An 18,860-nucleotide genomic window follows, 5' to 3' on the forward strand; every position below is an offset into this window, starting at 1 on the left:
TGGAGTCTAATAATCCAAAGGTTATCTATGCAAAATCAGGAATATGCATTTTTCTCTAAAGAGTATCCGTGGCTTTAATCTGATTCTCAAAAGGATCCTATGATCCAAGAAAGTTTAAGAACCATTAAAACAGTAATTTATTCCTAAGCTATTTCACTGCCATCAATCCATTTCTTTTTTTTTTTTTTTTTTTTTTTTTTTGAGACGGAGTCTCGCTCTTGTTACCCAGGCTGGAGTGCAATGGCGCGATCTCGGCTCACCGCAACCTCCGCCTCCTGGGTTCAGGCAATTCTCCTGCCTCAGCCTCCTGAGTAGCTGGGATTACAGGCACGCGCCACCGTGCCCAGCTAATTTTTTTGTATTAGTAGAGACGGGGTTTCACAATGTTGACCAGGATGGTCTCGATCTCTCGACCTCGTGATCCACCCGCCTCGGCCTCCCAAAGTGCTGGGATTACAGGCTTGAGCCACCGCGCCCGGCCTAGTCCATTTCTTATAAAACTGAAGGGAAAACACATATTTGAATCACTTCTTCCAAAGCTTTAGTAAGTGATCTGTTCAAATAAGCAATTACATAAAACAAAAAAACCAAATTTCCAACCTAAAATTCAGACAGGAGAGTCAACATGATGGTTAAGGCCTATTTCATATTCAAACTTCAATCTATGAAAGAGTAGAGGGGGAAGGTTCTCTTCTTTCAAATTAAATATTATAAAAACAATTTAAAAAAGATAGTCATAAAATGCAGCAACTCCATCTCAAGCATGACATGTTTCTGATCAGATGAAGTATTTATAAAGGTAACTTGTGTTTTAAGCACATGACATTTTGGGTGATGACAGAAGTTTCTCCTCTTTGGGTGAAACCTGCATAAGGCTTCAGAGATGACCAACACTCTGCAGGTGTTTGTTCTGAGTAACTACTGCTAGTTTTTCATGATCTTCCCACCAGGAGGAGACTACAATTGAATCTAAAGTCAGATCCACTGTGTCTATTGTTAGGTAGAGTTGATTCAGACTTAACCCTCATTTGTATTCTTTTGGATTACTGCAAAAACATCAGGGACCAGAGTGAATGTCTGGTGAGGTGTAACTGCAGAAGTGAAAGGTGTCAAACATTTTCAATTTGGCAGTTTCTTCAAGGTTGTGAAAATTCACGTGCAGAAGGTCTGGCAGTGCCTTTCGTAAGTTTTAGTGTTGCCGTATTTCTGAAGGAGCTCTTGGGCCTGCTGCTGCATTTCCTGGCTCAGACAGTCAGGAAAGTGGGACCTGATGAGAAGCAAGACGAGGCAGCACTCCAGCACATCTGGGAAGGGCCAGGCCTGAAAGATGACAAGAGGATGAATAAGGAAACGTTTGCAAAAGAGCAACAAACACCTGTTCAGAAGGCACCAGTAACTCAGGTTCACCTATAGACACTTCTTGGACACAGCTGAGCCAGTTCTCTCCTAAGGCAATGTCCTTTCTCTTCAACAGTTACTCCAAGGAGAGACGACACTCAAAACTGGGATGGCTACTGGGATGTCCTTCTCAATGGCACAATCTTTTTCTACAGCCCTATGTAACTCAACCCTTAAAAATGGTGCTTCTATTACTATTTGGGCCCACAACCAGAAAGACCTGTCCATCTGTAAGCTATCTAACACGTGGCACCAATTTAAATTTTATTTACCTATTAAATGTATTTGGTTTCTCTGAAGACTGAGGTATAAAACTGCTTGTGTGATCAATAATGCTACTCTCACAAAACATTTCAGCTAACCAAAGTAATTGGATTCTGTATTTTTAAGCATACGAATGGGTAGACATTTTAGAAACTGAACAGAGAGGTAGATGACCTATAAGAATGTGGCATACTCAAGTGATAACACAAAAAGTAATGCTTTACCAAGTGAACTGCTTTAACTCTTACCTTAACACTCTCAGGAAATTTCGCCATTCTCTCATTTGCCTCTGTAAGCCTTTTGGTTAATTCAGGCAGAGAAAGTGGCTCGTTTTTCTCTTCTTTACTAGTGAAAAAAATAAAAGGTCTAAGTCGTATGTCTTGCTCTGGGTAACATTTTTCTCCTATTGTTTTTACTGTGGTAATATATATGTAACATAAAATTTACCATCTTAGCCATTTAAAAATACATAGTCCAGTGGTTTTATTATTTTTATTTTTAAAGATGGGGTTTCACCATGATGGCCAGGCTGGTCTCGAACTCCTGACCTCAGGTGATCCACCCACCTCGGCCTCCCAAAGTGCTTGGATTACAGGCGTCAGCCACCACGTCCGGCAGTCCAGTGGTTTTAAACACATTCGTAATGTTGTGAAAAACAGCCCCACCATCCATTTCCAAAACTCCTGTTTTGTAACAAAATCTGAAATTTTACACCCATTAAACAGTAACTTTCCATTCTGCTTCCCCAGCTCATCAACCTCATTCTACTTTCTGTCTCTATGATTTTAAATATATACATATTTTTGAGATGGAGTTTCGCTCTGTTGCCCAGGCTAGCATGCAGTGGCACAATCTCAGCTCACTGTAACCTCTGCCTACCGGGTTCAAGCGATTCTCCTGCCTCAGCCTCCTGAGTCGCTAGGATTATAGGTGCCTGTCACCACGCCCATCTAATTTTTGTATTTTTAGTAGAGACAGGGTTTTACCATATTTGTCAGGCTGGTCTCGAACTCCTGACCTTGTGATCTGCCTGCCTCGGCCTCCCAAAATGCTGGGAATATAGGCGTGAGCCACCGGATTTTGAGTACCTCATGTAAGTGGAATTGTACAGTGTTGTCTTTTTGTGACTGGTTTATTTCACTCAGCATAATGTCCTTCCTTTGTAAGGCTGAATGACATTCCATTGTATGTGGCATCTGCCACATTTTGCTTAGCTATTCATCTGTCAGTGGATACTTAGGTTGCTCCCATATTTTGGGTATTATGAGTAATGCTGCTATGAACATAGGCATGCACATATTTCAGAACATATTTCAGACCCTGCTTTCAATTCTTTTGAGTGTATACCCAGATGTGGAAGTACTGGATCCTATGGTAATTCTATCTTAAATTTCTTGAGGAACTGTTGCCAGATGGTTTTCCACAGTGGCTGCATCATTTTGCATTCCCACCAACAGGGCACAGGGTTCCACTTTCTCTGCATCCTCCCCAACACTTGTCTGTTTCTTTGACAGTAGCCTAATGGCTATGAAGTGCTATTTCACTGTAGTTTTCATTTGCATTCCCCTAATGATCAGATGTTGAGCATCATTTTCTGTGTTTACTGGCTTTTTACAGAAATGTCTATTCAAGTCCTTTGCCCACCCTTTAATTAGGTTATCTTTTATTATATACCTGGGTAACTTTTGTCTGTTATTTAAAAAAAATTTTTTAAATTTAAACTTCTGCCCGTGACATAGCCCTCAGGAGGTCCTGAGAACATGTGCCCCTGCCTGGGTAACTTTTATCTCATTTTATAAATAAAATTCCCTTGTCACCTGGGTTTTTAAAAATTCAATTTTTTTTTTTTTTTTTTTTTGTAGAGACAGGGTCTTACTGTCAACCAGGCTGGTGTGAGTGGCATGATCATATCTCACTACAGCCTCGAACTCCTGGGCTCAGGTGATCCTCCCATCTCAGCCTCCTGAGTTGCTGGGACTACAAATGCATACCACCACACCCAGCTAATTTAAAAAAATTAATTTTTCTAGAGACAGGGTCTCAATATGTTGCCTAGGATGAACTTGAGCTCCTGGTCTCAAGTGATCCTCCTGCCTCAGCCTCCTAAGTAGCTGGGAATACAGGTGTGAGCCACCATGCCTTGCTCTGCCACCTAGCTCTGTATCTCTCATCTTTAAATACAGAAACCAACTGGGCATGGTAGGTCATGCCTGTAATCCCAGCACTTTGGGAGGCTGAGGTGGAAGGATCATTTGAGGCCAAGAGTTCAAGACTAGCCTGGCAACATAGTAAGACCCCATCCCTAGAAAAAAATTTTAATAAACTTAGCTGGGTGTGGTGGCACACGCTACTTGGGAGGTTGAGGTGAGAGGATTGCTTGAGCCTTGGAATTTTAAGGCTGCAGTGAGCTATGGTTATGTGACTATACTCCAGCCTGGGTGACAGAGTAAGAACTGTCTTCAAAAAAAAAAAAAAAAAAAAGCACACCTAAAAAACTGCCTAGAGTATAGAGTAACTTACTATAGAAGTGACTCAAATCTGACTCATGGATTTCAATGGGAGTATTTTTGGAGGGGCTTCAAAGCTTCTTAGTTTAATTTTTTTTAAAGTTAGTAATAACAGCTGTAAGTTTATTGATTATAATAGTTACGATGTTCTACGCCCTGTACTAAGGGATATAATCAATGTAAAATGCATTCAGCATAATAGCCAAGTCATAAGCACCTGTACTCCCACCTACTCGGGAGGCTGAGGCAGAGCAGTTATTTGAACCTGGGAAGCAGAGGTTGCAGTGAGCTGAGATTGTGCCACTGCACTCCAGCCTGGGTGACAGAGCAAAACTCCATCTCAAAACAAAACAAAACAAAAATTGTTACTCACTATAAACCTCAGCAAAGTACGCTGTAAGAAAGCAAATCCAGCTCCATAGTGATTGGTGACTGGATCCTTCCACCTGGCCTCTACTTTCTTTTCTTTCTTTTTTTTTTGACAGAGTCTTGTTCTTTCGCCCAGGCTGGAGTGCAGCAGTGTGTTCTCGGCTCACTGCAGCTTCTGCCTCCAATGGAAGTGATTAGGAAGTGACAGGATTCCGATTATTTGGGACTTTTCTCAGTCCAATGGCAAGTTTTGCATACTACCCTTTGGGTGTTTTGTTATAGTATAGAACCATTGAAAAACAATGTTTTTCATTAATGATGTAGTAATGCAACTTCACATTTTATATGATTGATTTTTTGGGGGGCATCTACTGAGCACGCAATGGTAAGATTTTAATCTATTAATACTAACAATATATGTAATTGTGTGTCATTCTCAAAACCACCAAAGGTAGGAGCTGGTATCGTCATTTGTAGATGAGGAAACTAAAGCTCAGAGACATTAAGAAACTTGCCTGAGTTCACTTAACAGGGTCAGGGTTAGAATTTACATCTGACCCCTAAAGCCTGCGCCTTAGTTATTACATTTTGCTGCTTTCAAGTGACTTGATCAGTAGCACCATGTACTAATTCTGACCTAATTACACGAGAATTCAACAGGGTTATTTTTCTTTTTTTAATTTTTTTGGAGACAGGGTCTTGCTTTGTCACCCGGGATGTAGTACAGGTGTGCAACCATAGCTCACTGCTGTAGACTTGACCTCCTGGGCTTAAGTGATCCTTCTGCCTTAGCCGCCTAAGTGGCTGGGACTACAGGGTACGTGCCACCACACCTGGCTTTTTCTTTTTTAGATGCAGTCTTGCTCTGTTCTCTGGGCTGCATTGGTATGATCTTGGCTCACTGCAACCTCTGCTGCCCAGGTTCAAGACCTCAGCCTCCCAAGTAGCTGGGATTATAGGCCCGTGCCACCACACCCAGCCAATGTTTGTATTTTTAGTAGAGACAGGGTTTCACCATGTTGGCCAGGCTGGTCTTGAACTCCTGACCTCAAGTAATACACCCACCTGGGCCTCTCAAAGTGCTGGGATTACAGGCATGATCCACTGCGCTTGGCCTGTTTTTTTTTTTTTTTTTTTTTTTTTTTTTTGTAGAGACAGGGTCTTGCTTTGTTGCCCAGGCTGGCCGTGAACTCCTCAGCCAAGTGATCCTCCTGCTTCAGCCTCCCAAAGTGCTGGGATTACAGGCGTGAGTCCCTGTTCCTAGCCAGCAGGGTTATTTTTCATTCTGTCTTGTACTTGCCTCAGTACTTACCACTGGCTCTGAGAACTGGAGAGGGGCTGCTCTGCTTCTAGGTCCGGTTCACTCTTATCAGGACCATTTGCTGTGGATTTACAGAGTTGACTCTTCTGGTGTTGGCGGATCATTTCTGCCAAGGTCTCTTGGACTTCAGCAACAGTTCTCTGTGAGTTTTGGAGACTGGCATGCTTTTCTGAAAGGAGCGCCTTAAATGTGCTCAGTATTCGCTCACCTTCTTCTGTGAGTCTCAAGTCTAGTTCTGAAGGCCTGCTTGGCTCTGGCTGAGAAGTTTCAGGGCCAGTTTCTTCAGTGCTGATAGTGTCTAACTGCTGGCTTGGCTCAACAGAGAGTGTGCTGTGACCAGGCCTCACCCAGACACTGGAATTTGGGCAAGGCCTGGAGAGAGACCACCAGAATTCATAGAGATGCCCATAAAGAAAAAAGGCCTCCAAACTTTTGAAAGCTGGTATGGCAGGGGATTGATGGTCACCCAATTTGTCTTTTAGGTGGTCACAGCCTAGGAAAAGAAGAAAAAGATTTTGGGTCGTGTATTTCTCTAGTTGCCAGAAATCTAGCTTCCTGCCCTTATGTTCTACTTCTTATCACCCAAGAAGCAGACTCCAAGAAAAAAGGTAATGGTGTGATCCACAGGGCCACATGCCTTTCCACCAAGAGACAACTGGAGGCTAAACATTTCCTGGCTTGGGATAATGTTCTCATTTCTACATCCTGGGAGTCATTCAAAGCATGACAGAGTATTCCATTTGTTCTACTGAAGACTCTGGGGCCACACTGAGGTAAGATCACACTGTCTCTCTGAAAAATCACAATGATTTTGTTCAGTGACTGACTGCAGCTCAAGGAATGTCTATCTTTTTGCTGTTCTTTTCTGTTCTTACTATTCCTATTTCTCTTTCCCTTAAACTGACTGTGTGGAAAGTGGACAGGAGGCACTGAGGGGGTAGGGCCAGGTAAAGGAAAACAGTGTGGTTGCTCTTAAGAGTGTGGGTAAGAGAATTCAAACTTTTTACTAAAATGACACAGCTGGCCAGTCCCCATCTTTTTTTTTTTCTTTTTCTTTTTATTAGCTATACTGCATTAGTCTCCATCTGTCAATAATCTAGGTATTCTCAGTGCCATACCACTAGTGGTGGTGATGCTGTCCATTAAAGTGTGTGCCTCAGGCAGGGGAGGAGTCATTTACCGTCAGGGAGAAAGGCTGAGTACACTTCCTGCATGATGGTGAAGCTCCCTGAGTCATAGCTCCGGACCACTGCCCGAAGGAGCGCCTGCACAGCCTCGTCCCAGGAGGCCATCTGCTGGCTCAGCACTGCCAGGGTCAAGTCATGGCAAATGTGAATCAGGAGCTGGAGGGAGAAGCCAGAGTCTGAGTTAAACATCCTCCCATAGTAGGTGCCGAGGATGCCACTAAACTGTTCCTGTTAACCACAGATGGAAACAAGTACACACAATTCACACTTACGAAAGTTCCTCATCTCCACCACCCATTTTTGTTTGCCCCATCAGAAACTCTCATGTCTGGCTGCACAGCAACACACACATGCCGCTGTTAAAGTCTGTTCACACTGAGGAAACACCTTTACATTTGCATTTAATTAAAATAAAAAGTGAGTTTCTAGAACTAAAAGCTATAATTAAAAACAAAATAAATGCTAGGTGCAGTGGTTCACACCTATAATCCCAGCACTTTGGGAGGCCGAGGTGGATGGATCACCTGAGGCCAGGAGTTCAAGACCAGCCTGGCCAACATGGTGAAAGTCTGTCTCTACAAAAATCCAAAAATTAGGTGAGCATGGTGGCATGCATCTGTAATCCCAGGTACTTGGGAAGCTCAGGCAGAAGAATCACTTGAACCTGGGAAGCGGAGGTTGCAGGGAGCCAAGATCGTGCCATTGCACTCCAGCCTGGACGACAGAGTGAGACTCTGTCTCAAAAAATGAATAAATTAAATAAATAATTAAAACAAAGCTTGGAGTATAACTAAGAAAAATGTGATCAATTTTAAGTATGTAGTTTGATAAATTCTGAGAAACACATATAGTTCCATAACTACCAGCAAAATCAAGACAACATTTTCATCAACTGAAGATACTCCCACTGGCTCCTCTGCAGGCGATCCCCTGGCCCCACCCCAATGGCAACCACTGAGCTGGTTGTTTTGTCACTTTAATTTTGCCTTTTCCAGAATTCATATAAATGGAACCACAGAGTATATGGTGTTTTGTGTCTTTAATGCTTTCGAGATTCACTGATATTATTTGTGTGCCAGCAATTTGTTCCTTTTTACTTTATTTTTCTTGACACAGGGTCTCATTCTATTACCCAGGCTGGAGTGCAGTGGTGCCATCTTGGCTCACTGCAGGCTCTGCCTCCCAGATTTGAATGATCCTCCTGCCTTAGCCATCTGAGTAGCTGTGATTACAGGCTTGCACCACCACACTCGGATAATTTTTGTATTTTTAGTAGAGATGGGGTTTTGTCATGTTGCCCAGGCTGGTCTCGAACCCTTGAGCTTAAGTGATCCACCCGTTTTGGCCTCCCAAAGCGCTGGGATTACAGGTGTGAACCACCAAGGCTGGCGCTTTTTATTGTTAAACAGTATATGGTATTTCATTGTACAGACACAATACAGTTTGTATATCCATTCAATAGTTGATGGACATTTGGGTTGTTTCCAGTTTTGGGCTATTGTGCTAGGCTAAGCTGCTGTAAACCATTTGTGTACAAGTCTTTGTGTGGCCATCTGATTTTACTTTTCTAGTGGAATATCTGGGTAGTAGAGCTGCTGGGACATTTGGCATGTGCATGTTTAACTTAATAAGAAACTGCCTGGCTGAACACAGTGGCTCACGCTTATAATCCCAGCACTTTGGGAGGCCAAGGCAGGTGGATGACCTGAGGTCAGAAGTTCAAGACTAGCCTGGCCAACATAGTGAAACTCTGGCTCTACTAAAAATACAAAAAATATTAGCTGGGTATGGTGGTGTATGCGTGTAATCCCAGCTACTTGGGAGGCCGAGGCAGAAGAATCGCTTGAACCTGGGAGGCAGAGGTTACAGTGAGCAGAGATCGCACCATTGCATTCCAGCCTGGTCGAAAGAGTGAAACTCCGCCTCAAAACAAACAAACAAACAAACAACAAAAAACAAAGAAATTGTCTGTTTTTCAAAGTATATACCATTTGAGAGGTCTTGGTCCTCATAAATCTAACGTTGCCCCATTTTAAAATGAGGGAAAGAACTATGCCAGGCATAGTGGTTCATGCCTGTAATCCCAGTATTTTGGGAGGCTGGGGTGGGAGGACTGCTTGAGGAGTTCGAGACCAGCCTGGGTAACAGTGAGACCTAGTCTCTACAAAGAAAAAAAAAAAAAGTAGTAGGTATATTCATAAGACAGATACAGCAGTTAATATAAATCAGCTGATCTCTTTATATCAACATGGATAGATTTTTACAAACAATAGCTTCTGAAATAAGCAAGCTGAAAAATAATACATGTAGTACTGACACAGGAGTTACCTTTGGTGAGCTAAGGAAGCAGTGAAGGGCTGAGGAAGGGAACAAGAAGGACTTCAACTTTACTGTACTGTTTTATTTTAAAAAGTCCTCAAATCAAAATACAAAATGAAACCAGAAAACTCTACAAAGTAAAAATGACAAAATGTGAACATCTATAAATTCTGGTTAATGGGTATTATATTATTCTGATTTTCTATATTTTTTTGACTTTTTTTTTTTTTTTTTAAGGGAATACTGGCTGGGCGTGGTGGCACATGCCTGTAATCACAGCTACTTGGGAGGCTGAGGCAGGAGAATCACTTAAACCTGGGAGGTGGCAGTTGCAGTAAGCCAAGATCACACCACTGCACTCCAGCTTGGGTGACAGAGCAAGACTCTGTACACTCAAAACAAAACACATGGATTAAGGAAGTCTTATTAATGTCAAAAGCTGGTACAGATGGCATACCTGTTTGGAGGGCGTGTTATTTGTAGCAGATGGGTACTTGATGTTCTGCAGCTTCTGAAAGGCTTCCTGATACTGCTCAGGGGTGTGAAGGTTGAAGATGCTCTTCCACACTGCAGTCACCCTCTCCACGAAAGGCCCTTCGGTGCCTGTGGTCCAAGTGTGATAAGAGGAGGAGCTTTTGCCCTCTGAAAGCTGCTTTTCCTCTAGATGCCTGAACAGTAGCTCCAGAAGGCAAAACACCAATCTCTGACCCTGCAACGGAACAGCAAGGAAGAGAAACTGTTATACAGGGAAAGCACTTGGATGATCTCGAGAGCTCTCTAGAGTCCTTCAAAGTATTTCCCTTTTTATCTGCAGCAACCAAAGCACATTAGTGAGTCATGCATGAGAAGGGATAAAAGAGGCATTCTGACGGACATTTCCCAGGTCCCTTTTAGGGAAATCTATCCTTGGAGCTCTAAAAACCATTTTTCTAGCATGGAATCCCAACTATAGCCCTATCCACTATGATTTAAGCCATACATAGACCAGCCACTTAAGACTTGTAGCCTAGTTTGAAAAAACATGGGCTGGGCTCATCAGGTTCTTTCTCCCTGCCCAAACTTTGGACTCAGGAATAAAAGCATAATGGGCCAAAGGTGCTGGAACAGACAAGCTTTGTAGATCCAAGAGCTGGTACAGGCATTAGGGGCCATGTCCAAATAGGTTTAATAGAGTAAATCAGCTGGGAGAGAAGAAAACAGAAGCATAGAGAGAAGCCCTAGAAAATCTATTTTCACTAGATTTTTAGTTGCCATAAGATTCCTTGTATACCCCTATAACAACATCTTCTCAGTTAAGCTTGGAAGGGTCTATGTTCCACATAGCCAGTATAGCCCTTATCAGAATATTTAGCATGTGCTTATCAGAATATTTAGCATATGCTTATTAGGTTTTCTTGCATTGTTAAGGATGCTGTTTAAGAGAAAAAATAAAATGTTAAACAGTCATTCTGGAAACTTTTTTTGGTTGTGGATAAATTAAAATCTCTCTAGACTTGGTCATTTTATAAATAATGCTCAGTGGCATTATCTTTTAGGGTGTCCTATTTTTGCCTCCATTTTTATTCTGCTCTTCCCAGAAAGCTACCTCCCCATGTACCATGTTCCTTGGGCTCTAAATATTCAGCTAAAAACCATCTTTAGGCCCTGTACTCTGCTAGGGAACAAAGAACTTAAAAAAAACTCGTCAACATCTGATAAAGTTATCTAAAATGAATCAAATGTTTACATGTTTTGGAAACTAGGCAAGAATGCTAATGCTTTAATCTGTTTTGATGTGTCAAAAAGGCAGTGGTAAGTTACTCATTATTAACCAGATGGGAACCAAAAAAATTTAAGAAATAAGACATTTCTATTTCCCCACACTTTTCTCTTTGTTTTCTAGAGACAGATTCTCACTCTGTCGCCCAGGCTGCAGTGCAGTGGCATGATCGTGGCTCAGTGCAATTTCTGCCTCCTGGGTTCAAGTGATTCCCCTGCCTCAGCCTCTCAAGTAGCCAGGATTACAGACATGTGCCACCATTCCTGGTTAACTTTTGTATTTTTAATAGAGACGAGATTTTGCCATGTTGGCCAGGCTGATCTTGAATTCCTGACCTCAAGTGATCTGCTGTGCCTGGCCCAGTTTTTCCTATAGCTTATAGTTAACAGGGGTGTTACAGGTAGAGTTCCACGATTTCTGTTAGAGGCCAAACATTCTCTCTTCAAGGAAGATAGTGCTGATAATATCAATGAAGAAACCCCAGACTGCCAACCCAAGGCCTGGGCTGACTAAAATCTTCACAGGTGTTTTGTACAAACAGATTAAGCAATGGGAATTACTGTGAATGACCATACTATCTCTTACTCCGAATATGGCAACTAACAAGCCATAGTACTTCAGTGGAATAGCATGGCCAGGGCTTGCTGGGCCTGCCAAATTGGCACAGCTTGTGCAACTGGGTTATTAACTTGGATTTGACTAGAAAAGGATTTGGGACACTTCGGACTTATATACTAGGAGATAAGATAACAGACTGACCTGTAGACTTGCATGCAGCTTCAGGGCTTCCTGGGCTCCCACCCAGTTGTTGGCTAGAAGCAGCTCTTGGGCACATCTGAGAGTCAGGGAAGCAGACAACTCATCCTCTCCTACGATGCCAGCCAACTCTGCAGCCGTTCTAAGTGATGCTGCATCCCCCTTTTTGGCCAAAACTTTGGCTGCATCATAGGCAGAAGTGGCCCCTAAATAGCTATAATATGAATAAAAATGTGAACAAAATGTCATAAACAGATCTTTTATTCCCACTCCCTAGAGGATGCAATCGTTTCTTTCTGTCCACTTTGCTGCATGTGCCTTCCTGTGGTCCCAGGTATGTCACTGCCCCTGGTTGTTGCTGTGAAGGCTGAGGCCGACACAGCTCAGCAGAGTGTATGAGAAACAGTATCATACAGGTTAAGGACATAAGGAAAATGAGAGGGAATGACTCCTCTTTGGGTTCAGTTCAGCATGGGCTGAGGTTCCTTTATTTGATGTTATAAGAGATCATTAGAAAAATGCGTACTTTCTGAATCTGCTACTGAGGTTTCTTGAACAGCTATGGTGATTTTTTTTTTTTTTTGAGACAGTCTTACTTTTGTCGCCCAGGCTAGAGAGCAGTGGCGCGATCTCGGCTCACTGCAACCTCTGCCTCCCAAGTTCAAGTGATTCTCCTGCCTCAGCTTCCCAAGTAGCTGGGATTACAGGCATACGCTGCCACACCTGGCTAATTTTTGTATTTTTAGTAGAGATGGGGTTTCACCATGTTGGTCAGGCTGGTCTTGAACTCCTGACCTTGTTATCCGCTCACCCTGGCCTCCCAAAGTGCTGGGATTACAGGCATGAGCCACCAGGCCCAGCCAGTTATGGCGATTTCTATAAATAAATCAGGAGGTAGTTCCTGATGAGTCTTATGAAACTGGCTTGAATATACATATCTTTTCAATAGTTTCTTGCTGCTTCACCTCCACCTCTAAACTTATTACTTGTATTCTTGTCCTGCTCTTCTTGGCAGAAGCTCTTCTATGTTGGATGCATCCCTCCTCTCCTCAGGCTTACCATTTGGCTGCTACGGCATAATGGCCATCTCTTTCTAGGACGGTTCCCCAGCTGAGGTACAAGTCCTTCAGGACTGGGTCCTCTGGGCGCAGCCGGGCCTTGGCAACTGCAATAGCTTCCCTAAAGGTAAGAACAGACACTTTAGCCACTCTGAAAAGGCTCCTCTGTGTATGGCCCTAGTAGTGGCTGCAAGACAGGACCAACTATCCCTTTTGCGTTGTCTTTATTGTTCCAACTTCCTTTAAAAAACTGCACTTGCATTATATAGACAAATGAAAAACATATGCTGCGTTTGTTTCCTCACTTAGATCAGCAGTTCTTAAACTGTGGCATGCGGATTCCTAGGGGTCCTCAAGACCCTTTCAGGGTATTCATGAGGTTAAAACTATTTTTTAACAATGCTAAGAGTAAGTTATGTGCCATTTTTTTTTTTTTTTTGAGCTGGAGTCTTGCTCTGTTGCCCAGGCTGGAGTGCAGTGGTACAATCTCAGCCCACTGCAACCTCTGCCTCCCGGGTTCAGGTGATTCTCCTGCCTCAGTCTCCTAAGTAGCTGAGACTACAGGCGTGCGCCACCACACCTGGCTAATTTTTGTATTTTCAGTAGAGACAGGGTTTCACTGTGTTAGCCAGGATGGTCTTGATCTCCTGACCTTCTGATCTGCCTGCCGCGGCCTCCCAAAGTGCTAGGATTACAGGCATGAGCCACCGTGTCTGGCTGTGCCTTTTTATTTAAAATAAAAAAACCTGTGTTGACATTTGCAGTGATTGTGCAAAAGCAATGGTTGGTAAATTCTGGCATTTAAAAAAGAAGGCAGTGGCTCTTACAGTGGAAAAAAAGGATGAATGCACTCGACAAAGTAGTAAAAATTACTAATTTTACTAAATCCCTCAAGTCCAAAACACGTTAACATTCTGTGTGACAAATGGGAAGAACATTTTGTGTTCTCTGCTGCATTCCAAAGTAGGACGATTGTCTCTAAGAAGCACCTGTATTAATGAATTGCAAGCTACACTGGCTGCTTTTTCCACAGAACCTCATTTCTTCTTTAAAAAAAAAAAAAAGACTAACGTAAATAACAGTTACTCAGTGTGGGGTATCTGTCAGATGTTTTTCTCAAAAGAAAAAAAAAATGAACAAAGTAGGCCTACCACTTCAGAAAAAACAACCAACAGTATTTGTTACTAATGACAAAATGAGTTTTCTAGCAAAAATTAGAATTTTAGAAATCTTGTACCTACCACTTGTGAGCTTGACATTTTCCCTTAAGTTAGAATTTTTCTGATGAGACTGATGGTGATAATAAGGAACATGATACTTTAGGGTATTTTATAATGAGATATGTTAACATTCGGAAGATCTGTACAACTCAGTAAATGAATATTTTTCAAATGACATACAACTGCTGAGGTGTAGCCAACATAAAGCTGTAGCTGGAAAAAAGTGTTTTATTAGATGAAAGTGATCTAGAGAGAGCAATATCTTGAAAGTATTTTGGGACTTCTATTTCCAACCATGATGGAATAACTGGGACCAGACCTACCTTCCTGCCATAAAACTAAAAAACTGGACAAAATATCTGAAACAACTGTTTTCAGACTCTGCAGGCAGCACAGGACTGTTATCCCTAAGAGAACAGAAACTAACAACGTGAGCCCTATCTTGGCACTGGCTTTCTGCCTAAAGCCATTTTCCTAAGGAAAACCCAAGCAAAACCTCAGCAGTCTCTGACTTGAGCAGAGGAAACAACGGAAATCTGAGGGGCAGGATACTAGGAAGGAGGAAGCTGTCCAGACAAAGATATCCACAACTCTGCCTGGGGATCCCAGTGAGTCTTTGGCCAAATTCAAAGCCATATGTACAGGAAACTCCTTAAGTCTAAACAAAGAATGACTATGGAATTGTAAGCTGAACAATTCCCAGACATTACTCAGGACTTGGAGACATCTGAGTTTGGATTTGTTGAATGCATAAGGCATTCCATAAAGATACCAGAATGTAGGAGGTCCAAACTAATTCTAGAATATGATAAACTTGCCCTGACAAAGTATAAAAACAAGCCATGAAAAGATCAAGCTGATGCCCAACTTTACTACTTGCCAAAACAAAGTTCAATACTCTCTATAGGAAGACAACAAAAGCAAAGCAGGGTAGAACAAAAAGAAAATCTTGACCAAGTGCGGTGGCTCATGCCTGTAATCCCAGCACCTTGGGAGGCTGAGGCAGGAGGATCGCTTGAGCCCAGGAGTTGGAAATCAGTTTGGTCAACACAGTAAGACTCCGTCTCTACAAAAAACTAAAAAATTAGCTGGACGTGGTGGCACGTACCTCCTGAGTAGTCCCAGTTACTCAGGGGGCTGAGGCAGGAGGACTGCTTGATCCCAGGAGGTCAAGGCTACAGTGAGCTGTGACTGTGTCACTGCACTCCAGCCCGGGCAACAGAACAAGACCCTGTCTCAGGCAAAGAAAAAAAAAAAAAGAAAATCTCACCAAAGCACATCATATCAAATTACTGAAGAATTATTGATGGAGAAAAAGTCCTAAACATAGCCAAATAAAAAATACAAAATAACAGAGATAAAATCAATGCAATAGCCAAGTCAAACACAATGCAAGCCAAGACAATGAAATGACATCTTTGAAGTGCTGAAAGAGAAAAAACTTCCAGTCTAGAATCCTATACCCCGTGAAATAATCTCGAAGTGAAATTATAGACTTTTATAGAAAAAAAAAAAGTTGAAGTTCTTCAGGTGAAGGAATTGACAGCAACTGAAAACTTGGACCTACATAAAGAATGAAAAGTGCTGAAACAATAAGCTTGTAGGTAAATGTAAAAAAATGTTTAAAGAAGATCCTTTTGTAGTTCATGAGTATGATGATTGGGTGTTCACACGCTTGTGTGAGATGTGCCACCCTTGGACCTTGTTACGACGTTGGCACATTACCCATCTGACTTGGACTTGGAAAAAAAATATATTAAAAAAAAAATTTATGAAAAATGTTTAAAGAGCCTGTGAGGCAGAGGTTGCAGTAAGCTATGATCTTACCGCTGTATTCCAGCCTGGGCAAAAGAGCAAGACCTTGTCTGACGAAAAAAAAAGCATCAACTGTTTAAAGCAAAAATACTAATAGTGTAATGTGTGGTTATAACATGTATCTAATATACCAAATACATGAGGAAAGGAGAAAGAATGGAGGAAAAAGTATACTATTATATATAAAAAGCGATATAATATTATTTGGAAACAAACTGACAAATTAAAATACTCTACTAAAAATACAAAAATTAGCTGGGCGTGGTGGCATGAACCTGTAGTTCCAGCTACTCAGGAGGCTGAGGCAGCGGAATCGCTTGAACCCAGGAGGTGGAGGTTACAGTGAGACAAGATTGAGCCACTGCACTCCAGCCTGGGCAACAGAGTGAGACCCTGTCTCAAAAAAAAAAAAAAAAAAAAAAAAATTACTCAGGCTGCCAGACATAGTGGCTCACACCCATAATCGCATAATCCCAGCTCTTAGGGAGGCAGAGACTGGTCTTGAACTCGGGCTCAAGCGATCTGTCCACTTCGGCCTCCCAAAGTGCTGGGATTACAGGCATGAGCCACGGTACCTGGCCAATGTTATATATTTCCAAAAGAAAAGTTAAACTTGAGAGTACATGAAAAGTTTTTGGGGTGTCTGGCAAGATTCAATTTCCCTTCAAAGCTGGGAATTAAAAAGGGAGTTCCTCTTGTAACAATTCATTAAGCTGTTCTTTTGTTTTATGCTATTTCTTCTATTTATGTTACTTTAACAATAGAGAAGTTTAGATCATTTTCACATTATGTCCAAGTATTATCCCAACTCTAAGACCACACAGACCTGTAAAAATGGTTTGACTTGAGCAGCGCCACAGCTTCATACACTTTGTGGATGGAAAGTAGGTGAGAAGCAGCCTTGACATACTGATCCTGAAAACATAGCTGTTTGGCAAAAGCTTCCACAGCCCAGAGCCACACGTGGTAGCCAGCTGAAAAAATAAAAGATAGTGGTTAAAAAAAAGTTGAAGAAAAAGTAAAAACAAAACCAAGTACATCTGGGTTGAAAAAGCCTTGTTTTCAGTCAATGCATGCAGCCGAACATTTAGATACCAATTCAGCTACCATTATGGATCATCTGCTTCATCTACACATTCTGAAACACCAACTGTTTGATTATGTAACACAAACAAAACAGTACAAAGTTGAAAAGATACAGAAAGCAATGTGTGAGCACAGTTAGATAAATTCCAGTAATCAGAATTGATGAGCCAAAGGTAATATGCTTACATGCTTTTTTTCTTTTGAGACAGAGTCTCACTCTATCGCCAGGCTGGAGTGCAGTGGCGCGATCCCGGCTCACTGCAACTTTCGTTTTCCGGTTTCAAGCAATTCTCCTGCCTCAGCCTCCCGAGTAGCTGGGACAACAGGCACACACCACCACGCCCGGCTAATTTTTTACACTTTTAGTAGAGACGGGGTTTCACCATGTTGGTCAGGATGGTCTCGATCTCTTGACCTCGTGATCTGCCCGCCTCAGCCTCCCAAAGTGCTGGGATTACAGGCGTGAGCCACCGCGCCCGGCCTTTTTAAATTTTTTTATTGCTGAGGTCGTGCCCTGTCGCCCAGACTGGGTACCGTGGTGTGATCATAGCTCACTGAAGCCTTGAAATTCTGGGCTCAAATGATTCTACCGCCTCAGCCTCCCAAGTAGCTGGGACCAGAGGCACATGCCACCACACCCGGCTAATTATTATTATTATTTTTAGAGATGGAGTCTGGCTGTGTTGCCCAGGCTGGTCTTGAACTCTCTGGTTCAAGCGATTCTCCTGCCTCGGCCTCCCAAAGTGTTGGGATTACAGGCCTAACCCACCAACGCCCGGCCTCTTTTTTCTTTTCTTTTCTTTGAGACAGGGTCTTGCTCTGTTGTTGAGGCTGGAGCACAGCAGCACAATCATGACTCACTGCAGCCTTAACCTCCCTGGGCTCAGGTGATCCTCCCACCACAGCCTCCAAAGTATCTGGGAGTGCAGGTACATGCCACTATGCCCAGGTAAGTTTTGTATTTTCTGTAGAGATGGGATTTTGTCATGTTGCCCAGGCTGGTCTCAAACTCCCAGGCTCAAGCAACCTGCCCACCTTGGCTTCCTGAAATGCTGGGATTATAGGCATGAGTTACTGCACCCAGCCTTTTTTTTTTTTTTTTTTTAAAAGAGACAAGGTCTCATGATGTCAGGACAGAGTACAGTGGCTATTCACAGGCACAATTAACAGTACCCTATGGGTTTGAACACCTAGCGTTAAGCAATCCTCCTGCCTCAGCCTCCTGAGCAGCTGAGGACTTCAGACTTGTGCCATTGCATCTTTAAAATTTATTAGACATGGCCAAATTGTCCTTTGAGAAATTCTCACCAATTACGCTTTTGCCATTTAAGTGTCAGTGACCTGCCTTTGTTTTAAAGGGGTTGGGTTGATTTATTAGTTTGTCTATTGCTGCAAACAGGATTAGCTTTGTGCCTATTCGTAAGTGATTCTTTTTTTTTTGAGATGAAGTCTTGCTCTGTCACACAGGCTGGAGTGCAGTGGCACAATCTTGGCTCACCACAACCTCCTTCTCCAGGGTTCAAGTGATTCTCTTGCCTCAGCCTCCGCTATAGGATTACAGGCATCTGCCACCATGCCTGGCTAATTTCTGCATTTTAAGTAGAGACACGTTTTCACTACATTGGCCAGGCTGGTCTTAAGCTCCTGACCTCAAGTGATCCGCCCACTGCGGCCTCCCAAAGAGCTGGGATTACAGGCGTGAGCCATCATGCCCGGCCTTCGAGAGATTTCAAGCTTAAGACTGATACTGCTAAGAACCATCTTGAGTGGATGTATCCTAGAGATGATGGAGCTGCTGTTG

At 42.6% G+C, this 18,860-nt stretch overlaps 1 protein-coding gene and 1 non-coding gene across 3 annotated transcripts in view; one reads left to right on the top strand and one right to left on the bottom strand.

Moving 5' to 3' along the window:
• Positions 1–490: 490 nt before the first annotated feature.
• GEMIN5 (gem nuclear organelle associated protein 5) overlaps positions 491–18,860 on the bottom strand; it is a 53,562-nt gene continuing 35,192 nt past the window's right edge. For both annotated transcript variants that reach the window (XM_064366554.1, XM_064366553.1), the window contains exons 21-28: positions 16,800–16,947; positions 12,940–13,059; positions 11,884–12,094; positions 9,823–10,074; positions 7,040–7,202; positions 5,851–6,352; positions 1,911–2,007; positions 491–1,320 (exon numbers count right to left, since the gene is read on the bottom strand). In XM_064366554.1, the coding sequence (XP_064222624.1) occupies positions 1,153–1,320; positions 1,911–2,007; positions 5,851–6,352; positions 7,040–7,202; positions 9,823–10,074; positions 11,884–12,094; positions 12,940–13,059; positions 16,800–16,947 (1,661 nt within the window). In that variant the 3' untranslated portion in view covers positions 491–1,152. The remainder of the gene's footprint in view (positions 1,321–1,910; positions 2,008–5,850; positions 6,353–7,039; positions 7,203–9,822; positions 10,075–11,883; positions 12,095–12,939; positions 13,060–16,799; positions 16,948–18,860) is intronic.
• Positions 15,790–15,893, top strand: LOC135270673 (small nucleolar RNA U13). Its single transcript, XR_010338815.1, has one exon. It is a non-coding gene; the product is annotated as a small nucleolar RNA U13 (small nucleolar RNA).

This window comes from Aotus nancymaae, unplaced genomic scaffold (assembly GCF_030222135.1).
Source record: "Aotus nancymaae isolate 86718 unplaced genomic scaffold, 86718_ANA_hifiasm-v0.15.2.pri h1tg000064l_1, whole genome shotgun sequence".
NCBI lineage: Eukaryota > Metazoa > Chordata > Mammalia > Primates > Aotidae > Aotus > Aotus nancymaae.